A 20,884-nucleotide genomic window follows, 5' to 3' on the forward strand; every position below is an offset into this window, starting at 1 on the left:
TTTTTTAAAAAAATATATTTTTTTATTGATTTTTTACAGAGAGGAAGGGAGAGGGATAGAGAGCTAGAAACATCGATGAGAGAGAAACATCGATTAGCTGCCTCCTGCACACCCCCCACTGGGGATGTGCCCGCAACCAAGGTACATGCCCTTGACCGGAATCAAACCTGGGACCCCCCCCAGTCCGCAGGCCAATGCTCTATCCACTGAGCCAAACCGGTCAGGGCAATAGCTGAGATTTTTAAAAATATATATATAGCATTTATCTACAGCTGATTGTGAAAACCCATACCCAAACCTTGACACTTGGAGATGAGCTAAAGAAAAAAGAAAATGATGACTCTTGGTAAGTTTGATGTAAACGCAAGTCGTAGGTCCTGATGTTGGCTGCTAGGCAGGTAGGACTCAGTTTGTGCAGCCTAATTTCTGAGACACACATCACAAATCACAGCTCAGAAATAACCTCTCTTGTAACATTCCTGCTTTCTTTATTTCTCTTTCATCGATCAAATCTCACCAAACAAGTGGTACTGCATGGCTGTCCTATGTTTGTCCTTAAACAAACCCCAGCTACATTAAAGAGTTTGTACATGGAGACTTTGGGAGAACCAAGCCGAACATTGGCTCTCTGATGAATGTGACTGCAGACATTCTTGAGCTGGACGTTGAGGTAAACCATTTTATTGTGGAAATGCCCATTTGCACCTTGAATTCGAAGTTATGCTTTTTTGGCATTAAGCCAAATAGTACTTACTGCTTACCTTAAGAGGTGTTTGAAAATGATCAAAATATTGCAGGGAGGGTCTAGCTTGGAATTTTTATGTCTTTAAAAACCCCACAAGATCTCATTTCTGACCCTTGCAAAAAATATATAGCTAACTTATTAATTGTTCTTTACATATAGCATGAGATCTAAACCCTTAAACCAAGCAAAGAAATGAAGTTGTAAGAGCCTTTCATATGTCCTTTGGACTCTATAAGTCATTCCCATAGCAATTTTGTCTTTTATAGAATTTAAGGCAAACTACTGAGAAATGTATGTTCAGGACAGGGGTAGAAAATGGATTGAACCCATGGTTGTTAATAAAAGCAGTTCTATAAGGGAACCCTATGATGTGGTCCAAATTCTCCACTCTTATAATCTGAATTGAAACAAGGTTAAATTTGTAAGTAATTAGAGAAATGGACAGACTGGATCTTTCGGGAAGTTCTCCATCAATATTTTTCTCTTTTGAGCAGCAGTAGGTATTGAGTCACAAGTTGCGCACCTTGACAAGTATACCATTAGGAATACAGCCCCTTCCCACCCCCACAACAAACATTTTAGGAGATGCTAATATTTCGTACTTGGGGATTGTACCTGATATAAAAAGTGGGTAGAATTGCCCGGTGTGAAAGCAGCTATGGCAATCAAGTGAGCCCTGGAACATTATTACCTCACCAGCAGGTCTCCTGAGTGCTTTCAGGTTGGATCTCATACAGCTCAGCCAGTGACAGCATCTTCAAGGTTGCAGGCAGCCTCCTCAGGGAGACACCGTCATTCTGTCATTCTGACGAAGACAACCGTCCGTTAAAGAAAATCCCAGTTGCATTGTCTTCTTTACCTTACTTCTCAAAACAGCTTAGGAGTGTCAGAAGAGCCACAGGCCAGCGTTTCTCAGCCCTGATTGTTCAACAGAATCACCTGTAGAGTTTTTCGACATTACAACATTCCTACCCTCCCCTGCCCTCAACACATACAAGGTTGTGAGCACTGATGTTTAGTTTTCAGGCTTGAGAAACTACCCGTTAACTTACATATGGGTGTTGGGTATATGGCTATATTCTCAAACAGAACCCAATTATTTCCTTGAGATTTATAAAAGAACACACACACACATGCAATAGTTATTTGGGGTTTTCTAATATTTTCTGAATAAGGTATGTGAAGTGACTCAGATTAATTTGAAAATCATTTTTAGCAAATTAGTTCAAGTTTTAAAGTTTAAGTCTCAAACAACACAGGTACAGTGGATTTTTTTTAAAAGAAACGTTCCCCTAAATTGATCCCTCTAGGGTAGTTAAGACAAAGTGCAATTTCGTATTGCTACGGCCTGGAATGTGGCACAGAATAGTCTGGTACTATAATCTCATTATGACTTGAAGCTCAAGGTTTTGTTTTAGAAGAGCCAGACCAGGTGAGTAGAAATATGGGAACATGAAAATGACCAGAAGAATAAAAGTGGCTGAAACTTCTCAGGGAAAATAGGTATTTCCACCTGAACTTGTTTGTTTGTTACCCATAAATAACATTAAAATTTTTAAGTGTACTCTATCAGTCAACAGGCACCGTTAATAACCAGCTGAGTAACAGAATGCTCAATAAATTCAGCAACAGACTGCAGGCCCAAGAATCCCAGGTCCCAGAAGGGTTCTGGTGTTAAATTGCATTCACTGGCTCTTTTCTTTTTCTTTTTTCTTTTTTTCTTCAATGTCTCCCCATTCACAATACAGACCAGGCAAAGAGCCTGAGCTGAGGTGTATATGGGGTAGGTTTACTCTGCCTCCTATTTCTGTACAGTCAGTGTAAGCACACAGCCTGTGGTAAGCACCGCAGGAGGCCGGCTCTGCTCTTCAAATGCAGTTTCTTCTGTTATAGTATACTAGAGGCCCGGTGCACAAAATTCATGCACTGGGTGAGGGAGAGGAGTCCCTCAGCCCGGCCTGCGCCATCTTGCAGTCTGGGACCCCTCGGGGGATGTCTGGGATCTCTCGTTCCTTACCACCTGCCTGCTCGCTCCGTACTGCTCGGCTCACTGCTCCTTAGCGGCAGGCTCCTTACAGCTTGGCTGGCTGCTCCTTAGCGCTGCCACAGAGGCGGGAGAGGCTCCCATTTGGTTGTTCGGTCGTTCTGCCTTAACAGTCACTTAGGCTTTTATTATATAGACTAGAGGCCTGGTGCACGGATTCGTGCACATTGAAAGGAAATTAATTAGAAGGTGGCTGGTGGGGCGGTACTGGGCGAGATGGGCCAGACATGCCCTGGAGCGAACCTCCCTGGCTGGCCACACCTGGGGTGGTGCCGGGGCTCAAAGAGCATCTGCGGAGCGAGCGGGGTCCCGCCAGCAGGTGGAGTCTCTTGGCCTGGCCTGTGGGGACTGGGCCAAAACCGGCAGTCCGACATCCCCCAAGGGGTCCCAGAGTGCGAGAGGGCATTCTGCAAAGTTGTTGTCGCTCGACAGCTCCTGCATTAAGCGTCTGCCCCCTGGTAGTCGATGCGCATCATAGCTACTGGCCTGTCGGCTGGTTGGCCGGTCGCTTAGCTTTAGAATAGAAGTCTTAACTTACACAGCGTCACCAGCAATTGCTTCCTAGAACAGGAATATGTTTTAATGACCTGTTTTCTTCCTTCCAGTCTGTAGATGTTGACTGGCCCCCTGCTCTTGACGACTAGCTTTCAAGTTTGGAAACGGAGTAGGGTTTTCGTGGCCCGACATGGACGTCCATTCAGCATACACTGTAAAACGGCTGTTTACCCACCATAAGGGTGTCTTGGCAACTGTTTGGATCATGTTGATCTATTTATTTTTAAACTTGTAACATCTCAGGATCCATATACAGTATGTGTAGAATGTGTGCTACATTGTTCTAAGGATGTCTTAAGATTTTTCTTGTTCCCTCGCCAACCCCCACAAGTCCAACTAGGAATTATGAAACCATTCCCTATATTCATTCTTCCATTTAGAGAGGCGCACAAACAGGATACATTCTCTGATAATCTTAAAAAGCTGTAATTTGTTTCAGCAAAACTTCCCTTCACAAGAGAATTACCACCTTTAAAATCATGTTCTAAATTTTTAAAACAATGTTGATAAGTTATATCTATATTTATGCAGCACAGTATCTTATAATAAGATACCAAATACAAACTTGACACCATTAATATTTTTCCCAGTAAGCTTCTAGCAAGCTATTACCAATAGAAGTACTCTTGGTGTGATTTGTCACAAATGCTAATGACTTCAAATTACTCTTTTGACAATCTAAAATTGTCAATGCCTTTCCTCAAGAGAGAAAGTAAAACCTTAGGAATCGAGGTAAGAGACTTTAATAAATCTTTTAAAGAAGGAGACACAAGTGCCTTCAATAACTTCATTGCCAGGGATAAGATTTTGAAAAATTGAGATTGCCAAACAAAGGTAAGCTAATACTATTCTAGAGGGCTTCAGTATATTATCTAACCTCAAACATCCTCATCAGGTAGATAGGATATTATCATCTCCATTTTATAAATATGAAAACCAAAGATAGCAGTTAAATGATTTATCTAAAATTGTTAGTTACTTCCATGTCTAAGACCAAAACTTAAGTTTTCTGGTCTGTAGGCCCTTACTAGTAAACCTATTATTGAGCACATACTGTGTGAAGGAGGCAGTTGAGGATGTCATTTTAATGCATATAACCATGAAAATTGACTTTTAGAATTTAGATGCCAACTCAAGGAGCTTACCCAAAAATAGCCCAAGTATATTTCATAGTATCTCATAATTACCATTTGCTAATAAGTTAATCATCAGTTAGAACTATGAAGAGGAAAAAACAAACAAAACCTAGAGAAAACGGTTGAGTCATTAAGAGAAAACTTTCAAAAAGGAGTCTCATTAAAATTTCACACTGAAGTGTCATTTCCATCACCCTGACTCAACTATCTGAGTTTCAGAACACATGTGACTTGGGTAGTTTGGATTACCCAGTTTCCTATTTCTCCATCCAACATAATTCACAGATACTAAGATGGATTATTTTTAAAATTTTTTAAATATATATATTTTTATTGAGTACAGAGAGGGAGAGGGAGAGAGATAGAAACATCTTCTTCCTCCCCTTTCTCCCCCGTTACTGGGGATAGAGCCCAAAACCCCAGCATATGATTTGATCAGGAATCAAACCTCGATCTGCTGGTTCATAGCTCAATGCTCACCCACTGAGCCACACGAGCCTGACAAGATGTATTATTCACTTCAGAAATCAGGAAAATGGTTTTTCATGAAATTTCATTATGTGAATAATAGCAAATATTTTTTTTCATTATTTTCAATAAGCCAGAAAATGAGAAAGGGATAATAGAAATAAACTTTTGATAAAAAGGTAAGAACTTTTGTGTGAATGTTTCTCAGTTTCTGGGGAAATTTTGCTACAAAAAGACATTTAAATAATGTGGGGAGCTAGTCTTTTACATGTTTTTTGGCTTGTCTTTGAATTCAGTGGATCTGCAAAATGGAAGAATTCAGAACCTCCTTAACTAGCATAAATTAGAAGACTTCTATTTCTTAAATTTTTATTCCTGAGGTTATGCAAAATTTTGAGCAAAGAGTAAATTTTAGTTGTAAATACTTATTTCAAATGTCCATATAATAATTATGATAGAGGCTAAATTAATATAGGTTTTTATGCAAAACTGAAAACATTAAGTAATGAGAATACTATAGTTGCACTTTTGCCTGTATAAAAATATTTTAAAATTAGTTTTGTGATCTCTTATAGCTTTAAGTCTTTTAAATAACACTTAGTGAAAGGACCTTTTGTACTTCTTAGCATCTCTTTGTCCCAAATATAGTCTGTGGTTTAGTTTAGGAAAAACATCAACTCTAAATACCTGGAAAAGTAAAAATAAATAAAGTTGATAAAACTAAAAATTTCCTAAATAAGATAACTACTTACATTTGTAAATTATGTGAAATAAACTTAGAAGTTAAACTTCCATTTCCAAAGAGAAAAACTCTTAGGAAGATACTTTCTTCTGGAGCTTCCTTCTTTGATTTTTAAGTCCATATAAAAGAATGAACTTTGAGGTAAGCTTTTCTGAGTTGATTTTTTAAAATGGTACCTTTTGTTTTTATTATGAAAAAATACTTTCAATTTCAAATTTACAGGAAAGTTGCAAGGAAAGTGCAAAGAAACTTTTTTCTTGAACCATTGAGCCAGTGATGCCCTATCACCCCAAATACATTAGTATGTAATTCCTATAAGCAAGGACATTGTTCTACTTCATTTATCACAATATAATGATCAAAATCAGGAATTAATCTGATGCTGCACAGTTAAGGGATCACAGTTTAGTCTCCACAAATCTGAAACAGTTAATCTTTCCTTGACTTTCATTATTTTAACACTTTGAAGATTTCAGGCCACTTGTTCCTCAATTTGTGTTTGCCTGGTATTTCATCAATAGATTCAGGTTGTACCTTTCTAACAAGAATACCACAGAAGAGATAGTATCTTCTTCTTGCAAAAGTGTCACACAATTTTGGCTTGTGCTGTTAAGCAATGATTAGACTTTTTTCAGTTGATAAGGTAGTGTCTGCCAAGCTCTTCCACTCTTTTTTCCCTTTGATTAATAAATATCTTATAGAGCCCTAACCGGTTTGGCTCAGTGGATAGAGCATCGGCCTGTGGACTGAAGGGTCCCAGGTTCTATTCCGGTCAAGGGCATGTACCTCGGTTGCGGGCACATCCCCAGTGGGGAGTGTGCAGGAGGCAGCTGAATCAATGTTGCTAACTCTCTATCCCTCTCCTCCCTTCCTCTCTCTAAAAAATCAATAAAATATATAAAAAAAATAAATATCTTATAGAGTGACATCAAACTTTCACTTACTAGTATTAGCATTCATTGAAGATTTTCAACTGAATCAATTATTACAATGATTGTCAAATACTCATTTTCTAATTCCTTTTATATTTTTTGGTTGGCATTGTAAGTTCTATATTAGGTAGAACTTTTCCTGTGTATTCATGGCTTCCTGTTTTATTCAATGAGTTATAATTTGTTACTGATGTTTATTTTGATTACTAAGTACTGATTTGGCCAGTGGATGGCCCACCAAGCTGAGTCCTGTGTCCTTTTGACATGATCCTATTGTTCTTGGAGAATGTTCTTTATTATTTTTGAATGCTGTTGCTTTAATACAAAAAGACACTCCAAGCTCATCTTGTATTTCATCTGCACCAGCCCTAGTGTGGGCTATTTCACTAAGAGGAAGTAGTTTCTTTTAGCAGAAAATGGATTTATAAACCAATGAGCACTAGGTCTGCTCATTGCTATTGTGGCATTGGTGCTCCCCAAGCCCTCGCATGGCATGCCCACACTCATGCTTACCTCCACGTATTTTTTTTACATATATTGAACACTATGAATTATACCACTATTTCCAATTCCAACCATAATTCTAGTTTTCTTTCCCTCTCCATGTTTGCCATTTCTTTCACTGAGAGTGAGAAATCTGGCTCCCATTAGATTTAATATATTAATTTAATAGATCAGTCCCCCTCATAGGTGGTCTCCTGGATCACTGAGACTCCCCTCCCCACTAACCCAGGTGTTCTCCTCGGGCTCTGCACCTAAGCCCACACTGGGTCACCACCTTCAACCCGCTGTGGTTAATACCTACCTGTGCCTTGCTCAGAATGAGTGAATGACTTTTGTCCTCAGTTATTCAGGAAGGAAACAGGCAGGAAATAAGTCAGGCAGAAAATAAATATCTTTTAAGGCATTTCAGTACTCTACAAAATTATCTGTCATTTCAAAGGACAGTTACATATGCAAGTATATTCAGCTGCAGCATTCCATTAAAATGCCTACTGTTTCTAAGCAACCAAAACTAGCTTTCCCTGTGAAGAAGATGCTATAAATACAAAGAACATCTCGTTGATATTTTTAAAGTTAAATAGCAACAACATTTTAGTAAGGGTTTTAGAATTTTTTCTATTTATTATGTTACCAAGAAAAAAATTACTGTATACAAAGATATTACAAAGACAATATTCTGTACAATAAAAGAAAATTTTCCAGTTTTAAAATAACTGCATGTTGATACCACACTTAACAATTAAATAATACAACAGTACCTGAGAACTTTTAAAAATTAGAACAGTAAAAAAAATATAATAGTGGATTCATCATAATCAAAAGCATTTCTAAGTACATTCTTTTGAAACAGAGATCATTTCTAAAGGGTGCATGTGTTCTGAACCATGCATTTAAGAATGCCCATTACCTAAAAACTTTGTTGTGTTTCCTTTCCATTTCATCTTAAAGCTACCTGAACTGTGTAGCAGTGACCACATTTTCAGCCAATCATCCAATAAAATCAAGTGTGTCATCAATGAAGTCTCCTGAGATTGAATTTCACAAATGGATCCCCAAATACTCCAACCTCATCTAATTCTTACTACATGTTATACAAAGTTACAATGGTTTGACTAAATAATAAAGTTTAAGAAGGAAAATAGGCAAGATGAACACTTGATACTTTTACCAATTTGCATTTTATTTACCTGCTGATATCTCTGAAAACTCGATTTATTGAAGCACCAACAATTTATACTCATTATTGTTCATACAGAGGTGTTTAATGAATTTTTGTAACTCCTTAAACTTTTAAAAGTCTAATAGTAAACTGAAGTTGTAGAAGCAGGTGATTAAGACTAGAGTATGACAAATTCCACTCCTTTTAAACAGATAATTACTAGCAGGTGGTATTTTTTTCCTGAAGCCATAGACATTTAGGATAGAAAAATATTTAGAAAAAATAATTGTTTATAAACATCCTAATTTTGCCCCTTTCTTAAACAAAACAGGAAAGAAATCTTAAAGTGGTAACTTCATTAGCTATAATGAGACCTCTTTTTAGGAAGAAAGTCACAGAATTCCAGAACTGCAAGTCTTTAATTGACCTACTTTTGCTATACAATTGGAAATGGCTCTGGAAAGAATAAAGCCGAATGAAGGTCCTCCAGATGTGGGCAGCAGCTGGCCACTCTAAAGAGAAACTGGTTTCAGGATGCCTACGATGGAAATCTAGCCCATAATGGTTTTTCTCACTCTGCCACTGGAAGGAGCGTTTGGACTAGGGATTAACCAGGGATCCAGGACATACACGGATGGTTTAACAGTATTTGATTCATACTATACACTTTACAGTGTTTCTTATGCGTTATTTTATTTAATACAACATACCTTGTGAGGTAGGTAGGCTGGGCATTACCTGCAATTTTACATCTGAAGAAACAGGCTCACACAAGGTGTGATTTGTTAAATATCACACAGCTTTTAAGTGGCAGAGTTGAAGATTAAAACCCAGATGTCTGACTGAAAATTCCCCATCCTTTCCATTTCTCCATGCTATTTAAACATCCCAGGGACATTTCTTTAATCCCTCAATAAATCAATTTATAACAACATAGTTGGTGCTACTAGGCAGCCTAGATCACCAATTCCAAGTCTTTAACATGGAGTACTAGTATAATTAGTTTTTCTGAAGTATCAGGTTAGAAACTGACAATCCAACTCTGTCTGTTCAGCAAGGTTCTGGAGAAGCTCGGTGACTACTTTAAAAGGCTATTAAGATAGGTGCTGATGATGGAAATCAGAAGAGAGTTTTTGAGGAGTAGGTAGATTGGCAATGGGTTCTGGGGTGCTGGAAATGACTGTCTATGTATGTAAATACTCAAGCTGTACACTTAAAATTAATCCACTTTGTGCACTTTACGGAAGATGTTATCCCTCAAAAGAAAAAGACTGACCTCTTTGAGAAAGAGTTTTGCCTCATTCACCTCTATATCATTTCCAGAACCAAACATGGTGCTTTGCACATTAGACATTAAAAAGTATGACATGTGCCCTAACCGGTTTGGCTCAGTGGATAGAGCGTCGGCCTGCAGACTGAAAGGTCCCAGGTTCGATTCCGGTCAAGGGCATGTACCTTGGTTGTGGGCACATCCCCAGTGGGAGGTGTGCAGGAGGCAGCTGATCGATGTTTCTCTCTCATTGATGTTTCTAACTCTCTATCCCTCTCTCTTCCTCTCTATAAAAAATCAATAAAATACATTAAAAAAAAAAAAAGTATGACATGTGATTTGATTACAAGAAGACTCCAGTGTCTGTGCAACGGTAAGGGCCAAGGAAATACACAGAGAACTGAGGTTAAACCCCTCACATACAGTAGAGAGAAGCGGCTAAGTCAGACATATGAAACAATCCTAGTAACTAAAATTTCTACCTAATACAGCTAATAACATGGGCGGCAGAGGGTAAAGTGTTTCACAAACTTGAAAATCTTGGCATCAATGCTTTTCTGGTCAGGTTAAGTACCTTTTCCTTTAAGAACCACATCCTATCACTCCTGTGTCAATTTCAACCTTGACTCTCTAGTAATAGCTACCGTTTATTCAGCACCAACTATGCCAGGGATTATGCTAAGGGAAAGAGTCCCAAAGATGAATGAGACAAACCTTAAGTGATACAATTCAGTGAGGAGTTCTCCAATAGGGGCAATATACAGTTGTACCTCAGCTAGCGGGGCAGGCTCAAGTTTCACAGAGAAGCCTAGTCTTAAAGACGATGTGTTGTGGTTAAACAATACAGGGAGAGTATATGATACATGAAAGGCAATGGATGCCCAGTGACCTGAGAGTTTTTTTCAAAGAGTGACAATTATGTAATAAGGGATAAGGGGGAATGGGGTGGTATTATTTTTTTGTTAATCCTCACCCAAGGATGTATTTTCATTGATTTTTTTTTTTTTTTTTTTAGAGAGAGTGGGAGGGGGAGAGACAGGAACATCAATGTGAGAGAGACACATGGATTGGTTGCCTCCTGCAAGCACCCCAAAGGGGGTGGGGGTGGGAATTGAGCCTGCAACCAAGGCACGTGCCCTTGACTGTAATTGAAACCTTGGCCCTTCAGTCCAAGGGACTGTGCTCTATCCATTGAGCCAAACCAGCTAGGGCTGGGTGTTATTTTTAACTGGAGCATATGGAAAAGATATTCTTGTTGGGGAAAAAGAAGGAAGGCCTACACTAAGAACTCAGCAGCAATGGAGGGACAAATGCAAGATATTTGGGGGAGGAAGATTCAAAAGGACTTGATGACTAAGGACGAATGTGATGTTTTGTTTAACTATTTTAGATGGCAGGGTAAATGGTAATGCCATTAGAGTACGCAAAAGGAAGAACCAGTTCTAAAGGCATTCAGATAGCCTGAGAGAAAGCTGGAGTTGTGGGCACTGATAAGGTCACCCTGGGGGAAAAATAGCACCAACTGAGGGCCCAGGGTTGAGACTGGGGGTGGGGTGGGGGGATCAACCTCAGAGAAGAATCTTCTCTACCACAGAAACTTTGGAGGAGTACCCAAGGAGGCAGTGCTCCAGGGGATAGAAGGTTGGATAGTCCAAACATACAAAGGTAACTGGATCGATACACAGATACTAGGTTTAACAAGGAGGGTGTCCCAGGTCACTTTCCACAGAATAGCATAAGAAAATAGTAGGAGGTAAAGTGAGAGAGGAGAGGGTAAGAAATGACCGGGAAGTGAGGACATGGAGACCGAAAGCATGTTATGAGTCTGGATGTGAAGGGAAGGAGTATGAGGGTAGCAGAAGAGGTTTTTTCCTTTCCTTTTAAGCTAAAGAAGACTTTCATTAAGTTTATTATACAAAAAAAGAGGCACTAAATGCTGATGTGAGGATAAAGAAACAGGAGGGGGACTGGAGAGAAAGGGGGGATCCAGTGTATCAGTAGAGGTTAGAAAGGCCTAAGGTCACCTTTTCCTCAGAAGCTAAGAGTGGTGGGTTACAAGAACAGGTGAAAGTGTAAACACATTTAGAGATAAAATTCTTTTTAAATCATAAAATAAATCCTATGATCAGTAAATGGCACATGAAAAATAAAAAAATCCATCTCAACCCAGATGTAGCAGTACCTTACCTTGGCTTACACGAAAAAACTGCAAGTCAATTGCTTATTTAATTTTAAAAAAATCTATTTAGATTTTCTAACAGTTGTTTAAGCCGATCAATGCTAATTAATACACAACTAGAGGATTCTATATTTTAAAAAAAGTGTACCACCTATCAACCACTACCTGGAAATATCTTGGGTTCATATTTTGAACAGGTAAGAAATTATGCCTCCAGGTTTTTATTTCTTTTGGTGTGTTCTACAGAAGTATGTTATGTGCTTATGATTTTTAAAATTATAATAACAGAAATGTTTCATTTTGAAATCATAATTTTTGAGAAACATTAATGGTACTTAGCTTTAATCTGTTTAATCATTAATCTTTTGCTTTTGTTTCCTAAATATCTTGACCCCAAGTCTTATTTTACCATTCCCATTTCCCAGTATCATTCAACTCAGAATTTTTATTTATATGACATTCTCACTTTCTCTATTTTGACCAAATTGACTAGTTTTCATTGTTCCAGTAAATGTATGGTTTGGTTGAATGCTATGTTAGTGAAATTGTTACCAGTGAGACAAGACCTCAGTTCTTGTCTTCTTGAGGGGGAAGATTTATTCTCTTAAATTGTCTGTTCTTGGGTGTGGTTGGCAAATGGCACTAACTGGATTTCTGTTATGTCTCCCTGAGTAGGGTGATTTAAGCTATTTACCTTACAGTTGGGGAGGAGATGTACAAACCATTTACTGTTAAGTATCCTTGGATGAGAGAAGATAGGATTTACTAGGTGGCTGCAAAGTGCTGTTTAACTCTTAGTTTCCAAATTCTGCTTGCCCTGGAATTTTCATAGATTCTTACTATTCTCTAACAAAATGACATGTTTCTAGCTAGGAATATGCTCATTTATGGTAGGCTCTAGTTATAAAATAAACTAGGTATTTAATAAGTTAGTTACTTAGCATCATGATAATCCCATAACAATTATACTTTGCTTTCCAACTATTTGGATTACCATTAATCAATCTTTGTCTTAAATGTTCATGATTCTGATATAAACCCAATGTCACACTAAATAGCACTATGAAAACCATGAGCATCTAATAATTAAAGCTATTCTTTATTTCAAAAAACAGAGTTGTATCAGTAGTACTTTGATTGCTTAATCTGAGGCAGACAAGTTCTACAAACTGTATTCTACAAACAAAACAAATATTTCTGCCCTCAAGGAGCTTATATTCCAGTATAAGAAAACAAATAGTAAACAAATGAATGCTTAGATAAGGTTATGGGAAAAGATAAAGGAAGGGACGTGGGGTGCTGGTATCTAGTGATAGTGTCAAGGAAGGCTTTGAGCAGGTAATGGTGGAGTGAGACTGAAGGGTGTAAGGAGGGTGTCCTGCATGTATCTGAGAGAAAACCATTGCAGGCAGAAAGGACAATAAGTACAAAGACCGTCAGGCAGGAGTGTTCTCAGAAGAGGAGCACTGAGGCCAGAGCACCTGGAGCTGAATGGCAGGGGAAATGGTGGTAGACGAGGTAGGAGAGGGAGGGAGGGCCTGCTCATCTTAAGGACCTTGGAGTCCACTCGGAGATGGGGAGCCATTGGATGGTTCTGGGCAGTTAAGTGATATGATTTGACGTGGCTTAAAAATAATAATTCTGGCTACTTTATGGAGAACAGACTGTAGGGACACAAGGAAATAGAGGGTTTTAGGAGGAAATAGCTTCAACCTAGGCCAGAGATGATGGTTGCTTGGAACAGGATGTTAATGGTAGAGGTCAAAAGAGGTGGCCAGCTTTGGATATATTCTGAAGGTAGGACCTACTAGGTTTGCTGACAGATTTGGATATGGGAGATAAAAGGGAAAAAAAATCAAGGATGAGTCCACAGACCGGACCTGAGCAACTAGAGGCATGGCATTGCCATTTACTGAGACGGAGGATGACTAAAAGAGAAGCACGTTTGGAAGGGAAGATCAAGCATGTGTTGGGTTTGATCTTTAATTAGATTTCTAGGTACAGATGTTAAATAAGCAGTTTTACACACATGGGTAAACGCCTAATCTGTTGTTCAGAGGACAGTCTAAACTAGGGGTAAAATTTCAGAGTCAACAGCATGAAATTGGATGAACTCACAGTGATTGAGGACACATAAGAGAAGAGGTCCAAAGAAATTCCTTCCCGTTAAGAACATAGGTGTAAACCTAAAATCATAAGCAATTTTAAAGATATGGATTTAAATAATCCAAAAAGTAGAGAACCTCCCATACCTTAAAAGCGCCCTTCTGTCCAACTTAGCATTTTAAAGAGATTTTGATTTACATATAAATCTAAGAAACTCCAAAAAGCCCCAGAAAAACCCCTTAGGGGTCACCTTGGCCCATGGGCCTCAAAAATAATAAGAAATTTATTTTTCCAATGACATAGCCATTACAGGTTTTACCTTAAATTTGCTTAAAAGCAAATATCAGTTAACTCATTTAACTAGGAATACATTAATACATTACAAAGGAAATATTAAAAAGTGTATTTGGAAAAACTGGAGCTGTGCCCTCATGTTCTCTTCGCTCTCTTCTGTGGAAACCCAGTGGGACTCTAAAGCCAGAACTCCCACCATACACAGTATCAGGCCGTGCTTCAAAAGGAGAAACACTAAAGCCCTTTAAATGTCTACTTTGGAATGTTCCTTTTCTGGCAATTTCCAACTTTGTATTCTACATACCCAAAGGTGTGGTGTGTTTTTTTAAATTGAAAAATTGATTTTATTTAATACTAGAGGCCCAGTGCACGAATTTGTGCGCGGGGGGGGGTGGGGGGGGGGGAGAGGTTCGGCCAGCCAGGCCCCAATTGGAATGGATTGGGGCCAGGCCTGTCAGGAGGAGATAGGGGGAGGTTGGCCGGCCCGCCAGCAAGCCCCAGCCGATCAGGGCTGGGCTGGCTGGGGGAGGGGCTGTGGGCAGTGGGCTGGCCACTCCCGTCCCTGAGTGGGGTGGGGGGGGGCAATCGGGGGTCAGCGACGGGGGGAGGGGCTGTGGGAGGTTGGCCAGCCAGCCCCATCCCCTATTGGGGGGGGGGGCAATCAGGGGTGGGGCCGGTCGGGGGGAGGGGCTGTGGGCTGATTGGGGTGGTGGGAGCCCATTGTGGGCAGGGCCAGCTGGGGATAGGGGCTGCAGGATGTTGGCTGGTTTGCTGGCCACAGTGGGCGTCATAGCGACCGGTTGTTCTGGTCATTACCGTGTTCTAGTCGCTGGCTTTTTATATATATAGATTTAACATCACAGATTCAGTATACACTTCTAATGGTCAAATAATAATCTAACCTAGACTGAAATATGTACTAGTTTAAATACACTATGTGCAGTGTACATAGGATTCCATGGGGCATCACAGCCTAGAATTCAGGTGGTGTAGATTTATTTACTCTTGAAGCAAAGTCTTAGGGCTTTTTGCAGCTCTTCCTGAAGTTGGGAAATGAGTTCATCCCTCTCTTCCACTTCTCAAAGGAGCTCCAGAGCCAAGAGAGCCTATCAAAGAAATCCCTACGTATGGTGGGAGAGATAGAAAACGTTGCTTCTATGTAGGTAATATCAACACGACTGCAAACATTTAAAAGGATTTAAAGTTTGAACCATCATTTAAGTCTTACAAGTTAACCGGAAAAAATTCAAATGTATATTGGTCACTCAACTGCTCATTCTGCATAGTGCCAATACCTGAATACTGACTTTGAACAAAACCATGATCGTTTGGATTAGTACCATTCAAAGGCCCTGACTCGTTTAGCATGCTGTTATCTGCACAACTGAAGTCAGATCCCTCAAAAGCATCTGACTGTGAAGCGAAAGCAGTGGTACTGGAATTGGCGCCTGCTGACATGCTGGAAGAGGACATCTGATGGAGCTGTCTCAATTCCCTTTGGTCTAACACCGAGTTGCATGAGGGGCTTCCAATATTCATTCTCATAAGTCTCGAATTGTCAGTCTCCCTCATGCTGTCATTACTGGGCGTTATCATATTCACAGAGCAATTCTGCAGCATGTTGGCATCAGAAATACCACAGAAGGCAGTTGGTGGCATGGATGGTATTTCCATTCTGCCTATGTCATTAGTGCTGTTATAAATGCAAGCATTAGAAGCATGCAATTCATTCACAACAGGCATATCTGGCAATGTTGGGATAACCTGTGAATTCGAGGAAATTGTCCCTGTTGAAAAACTACTCAGTGGATTTGTATTGACTGAGCATGAGGCGGGGTGGGCCTCTGAGGACCAGAAGCTTGAAGAAGGCTGAGGTACCACTGGGGGCATGGCTGAGGCATGATGTGGCATTGCACCCGAGATGGACGCAGGCAGGGAGTAGTAAGGTTCTGCTTGACTCGAAACCCCTGCAGGCCGGGACATTTCTGTCAAAACTGCACCATGAGGAAATGAGTTTGATTCTGTGGAGGGGGAAATATATTATTACAACACTGAAATGAAAAAAATTATAAAAAGTACTATTTCTAAAAATTGCACGAACACACTAATAAAGAAAATTTTCAAGGACACTGATGTAGCATTTCAAACTAAAAATTTAAATAGCACTAAAATGATTACATGAGCCTTAAACTAAATTCTGCGACACTTACTGTTTTACAAATACCTATAAATAATATTGCTAAGTTATTTTGGCACAGATTTCACTCCAGTCAAATCTGAAAATCTAGCTTCTGAGGTCCTATAAAGATATTTTTGGAAAGTGAGAGATGAATATTAGAATTTCAGTTAATGGGACTCTAAATAGCCAAAAATCATTTCATATTCTTCTTTTTTAAGAAAAAAATTGAAGCGAAGGAGGAAACACTCATTGGGGATGATTGAAAGTCCACATAATTATCTAAGATGTATTAAGATATAACACACTAAGGTACTACAAATTCCCAGTCAGAAAAAAATGAAGGATTCTGTGTTTATTTATACATTATTGTGACTGCTATACATAGTAAGCACTGGTTTAAGAATATAAGGGGCAAAAGACTTCTAACTAACCCTGGTTGAATGATCAAAACCAGAAATTGACAACTTTTTTTTTCTATAAAGGGCCAGATAGTAAATATTTTAGGCTTTGCAGCCTCTGTTGGAACTACCAACTCTGCCACTGTGGTGAAAAGAAGAGCCACAGGCAATTTGTAATCAAATGAGCATGGCTATGTTCCAGCAAAACTCTACTTATAAAGACAGGCTACTGGCTGGATCTAAACTGTTTCTTGCATGACATACCGTAATTAGTAAAGTATCACCATATGAACGAAATGTAATTTCTCAAACACTAATTCCCTAAAACCCATTTCCAATAGGACCTTTGGAAGCCAAAACCAATTCATTCAATATTCAATGCATGAAAAAATTTGTAGGAGTGGAAAATATCAAAGAAGCAGTTTTATTTGTAAGAATGGAATTCCAATATATTATGCAAAGCTATGGTCTTTCCAATGACAAGGGATATTCTATAGGGAATAAAATACCTTTTTTAATGAATCTTCCTTCTCCAGTTGATCCTAGGGGACCAGGTCTAGGTCTTTCAGGAAAATTAACTGCTGTGATAAAGTTTTAACATTATTAAATGTAAGTTTGAAAAATAACATTATCAGTTAAAATGTGCAAAACTGAATAAAACAACCCCCCACCCCACACAAAATCTATTTAAATATGAATCAATCCCAAAACATTCTTACCACAATCATGCCACAGTTTCTGGAAAAGTAGAGTTGTTTTTTGTTTCTTTGCTTTATTGCCATAAGTATCTGGTTAGAAAGAAACCAGGAAAGCATGTGAATGAATCATCATGCTTCTTCTCCTTCAATAAGTAAATAGTCTTATCCCTATATAAAAAATGCTTTAATAAATGTACATAGTATGGACTTAATAGATGTTGCAGAGTGTGTCCTAAGCCAGTGATAAAGGGTATTTTTCTCTTAGTAAAAAACAGTTTGATATTCATCTTGTTTTCTTCTAACATCTCTAAGTCAACTACATCAACTAATGCAATAAAGGCAGAAAAGGACCAAAATGGAGACTACTCTCTGACTGGCAAGTTTGCTATCTATAAAAACCCCCTCAACTATAAAACAAATTTTGACAAACAGTTTAGATACTTGGAATTATTCCAGATTCCTTTCCTAAGAGGTGTAAAGAGCACACAGATCAGTTGAAAAATCAATAGAAAACTATCAGGCAAAGAAATGTAAATTATGAAAAAACAACAATCTGTATTTCAAGATATCTTACCAAAAAATATTATCCAGGGCTAATTTTAAGAACTATATAAAACATGACCACTAAGGAGTCACAGCTCACCTTTTTCATCTGGCAGATATCGGAAATCCATCGGCTCACTAACTTCCTGGTCAGAAGGTCTCCGCAACTGCATCTTCACTGTCACTGGCTCCGTGATCACTTTGCAATACGGTGGAGTCTTGAAAACAATGGCCACCTGACGGTGTACGTCAGCTTGTGAAAAGATGCCTTTAGCTTCCCAATCATTCAAGGCAAACCGAACCTCTATGTCATCTAGTGAATAGGAAAGCAAAGAACTATCAGTGGGAAAACAAAGTAAAGTTATCTATTAATTTAAAATATATTCTGAAGTCCATGAAACGAACAAACAAAAAACAAATACCTTTCTGAACTTTGTCACAGAGCAGAAATATTTCATCTCCTCCTCTGACACTTCCACAGTTCTTGTTTACACGACAAATCCTTAATTCTGCAGTATTAGGAGCACCTAAATATGAAGAGATTTTTAATGGGTCGCTACCTTAATATTTTATTCCTTTTTGATGGAGAGAATTTTAGGAAAACAATCTATAGAACCGATAAAAAACTTTAATGTGTAAGTAAATTAAGAACACTAAATACATTAATCATCCACGTCTGACATTTTCCTTTCTGACTACATTGTCTAAACTGGTTTAGAGTGACTTTCTAGGCAATGACATGTCCTCTAATTAAATTTTCCTGCTTTTGAATTAGGATTCTTTCCATCCTTCTACACACTGTCACCAAACTAATCTTCTTAAATCATGACCCTAAGGCACTTTTCATACTTCCTATTATCTGGGCCAATATTCCAGTGACTCTCCCTGGCATTCAAAGCTCTTTGTGATAACAATCTGATCTACCTTTATAGCCCTATATCCCACTATCTTTCTACATGCAAGACAGGTATGGTCATATACCACTGGTGATTATTTATTAGAGTACACACACACACACACAAAATATGAAGGCAATTTCATAATCTTCTAAAACTATAAATGTCAGTATCCTTTGATCTAGTATTTGCCAACATTCTACTCTGCAAATGTTATGCTGAAGACTTGCACAAGATATGCACAAGCAGAATACTTACTGCAGTATAAAGTGTTAGAGCAAAAAGAAAAAAAAAATGAGAAGGAAACAAACCAAATAGGTTTGTAATAGGGTAATGATTTAATAAAATTATGATATAGCCATATAAAGCAATATGCAGCTACTGAAAAGAATAGTGTGCCTGAAAGGAAAAACTATTCGAATACATTGCTAAGAAGGGGGGACATTTTTTTTATTTAAAGATCAGTGATGATTTCCTGTTATTTATTTCAGGAATGTTTGAATTTTTCCTATAATAGACATACTGTTTTTCTAAGTAGCAAAGTACTTTAAAAAATTATACTATATTAAAAAAAGAAACACAACAAGTTAAGGCTACAAACGGAAGAATATGAAGTACTTACGGTTGTCATAAATTGGGTTAGAGACAACAGGAGGTAGAGTAGTCGTCAAATTACCATGTTCATCATAGAGAAAAACTTGAAAACATAATCTCACCACATTGAGGTCGCAATCTTCAGTATCAAGCAGCTGTGGTTCAGGGACTGAATGGTACATTTTTTTTAAAAAGAATGTAGAATATTCACATAGAACTAAAATCCCTGCTAGTTCCCCCTCCCTGCCCAATATGTCCAATAAACTTGAGTAGTGTCCAAATCTGCACTAACTAAAATAGAATCGTACACAATCTCAAGAATGCCTTTTATCATTGGTGTATCATGTAGTCGCTAACAGTATTCATGAAGTTATGACCATGGTCAGGAAGTAACTATCCCAGTCACCTGGAATTTAGAGCAGAATCCCAAATTGACATTAATATCAAATTTTTACAAATATAGTTGCAGGTTATATACAACAGAGAATAGGCATTAATCCATTAATTCAACACACATGTATTCAGTCCAATCATTCTGTTAAAAATTCTGTAAGTTATCTCCTAAACCTGTACAAGAATGACTAATATCCCCATTTTACAATGAGAAACTGATTTTAAAGAAATGAAATTACTTGTCTCAAGTTTCACAGTTAAGTGGCAGAAAAGAAATTCAAACTCAGGTAATTGAATCCAGAGCCTAGGCTTTTAAAAACTGAACTCTATTAGAAAATTTTACATATATTTTGCATCAAGTGACAAAAGGAGTATCTACTAAAATTTAGATCAACACTTTTAGGAATTAAATACCAAGAGAACACTGGATGAGATAAGGTAGCTTTTTTGGTATAAGAAATTTTATGTACAAATTCGTTTTATTTAAAAAAGGCAAACAAACCCTACAGCAGGAAAATTTTATAATTCTAGAAAATATAAAAACACATTCCTTATGAAAGAATATGTTTGTTAACTGATATTGGAAAAAAATCCAGTTCCAAAAGGAAAATATTACTCTGCCTTTTCAAAGAATACCATAAGCTGTGGCAATAAATCATAATAACATAGTCATATTTTTAAAAGCATGAAATACATATTAAATCTTATGAAAAATTTTATTTTTAAAAGGGTATTAAAATTTGAAACACTAAATTTGAAAACAGCTAAAATCCAAATAGTTTTAGAGACAATAATAAAAACTACAATATAATTTTGCCCATTTTTATTTAAACTACATTCATAGTCTCAGTAGCTATCACAAGATTTAAAATTATCCCATTATCACCATTATTAAGCCGAGCATTTGAAGGAGTCTATTAGAACATATTTATACAACTAAAAGGTCAAAATGTGATGTATGATCCAAACACCTGTGTCCCAGCAGCATACTCTACTGGCACAATTATGTAGGCAATGAGAGGTCTACCTCTCCAAAATCAATTTTTTAT

The 20,884-nt window shown here is 38.0% G+C and overlaps 2 protein-coding genes across 3 annotated transcripts in view; one reads left to right on the top strand and one right to left on the bottom strand.

Annotated features, from left to right (window-relative positions):
* Positions 1 to 4,108, top strand: part of PUS10 (pseudouridine synthase 10) — a 57,394-nt gene extending 53,286 nt beyond the window's left edge. The window contains exons 17-18 of the mRNA XM_080686058.1: positions 571 to 670; positions 3,395 to 4,108. Of these exons, the coding sequence (XP_080542184.1) occupies positions 571 to 670; positions 3,395 to 3,433 (139 nt within the window). The 3' untranslated portion in view covers positions 3,434 to 4,108. The remainder of the gene's footprint in view (positions 1 to 570; positions 671 to 3,394) is intronic.
* An 11,168-nt stretch (positions 4,109 to 15,276) lies between these two features.
* Positions 15,277 to 20,884, bottom strand: part of REL (REL proto-oncogene, NF-kB subunit) — a 39,746-nt gene continuing 34,138 nt past the window's right edge. The window contains exons 5-10 of one of the 2 annotated variants that reach the window (XM_080686057.1): positions 19,471 to 19,611; positions 18,375 to 18,479; positions 18,053 to 18,265; positions 17,431 to 17,499; positions 17,221 to 17,289; positions 15,277 to 16,155 (exon numbers count right to left, since the gene is read on the bottom strand). In XM_080686057.1, the coding sequence (XP_080542183.1) occupies positions 15,359 to 16,155; positions 17,221 to 17,289; positions 17,431 to 17,499; positions 18,053 to 18,265; positions 18,375 to 18,479; positions 19,471 to 19,611 (1,394 nt within the window). In that variant the 3' untranslated portion in view covers positions 15,277 to 15,358. Of the gene's footprint in view, positions 16,156 to 17,220; positions 17,293 to 17,430; positions 17,500 to 18,052; positions 18,266 to 18,374; positions 18,480 to 19,470; positions 19,612 to 20,884 lie in introns of both variants that reach the window. The other variant, XM_080686056.1, reaches the window with a different exon arrangement.

This window comes from Plecotus auritus (assembly GCF_963455305.1).
Source record: "Plecotus auritus genome assembly, chromosome: 8".
NCBI classification, from domain to species: Eukaryota; Metazoa; Chordata; class Mammalia; order Chiroptera; family Vespertilionidae; genus Plecotus; species Plecotus auritus.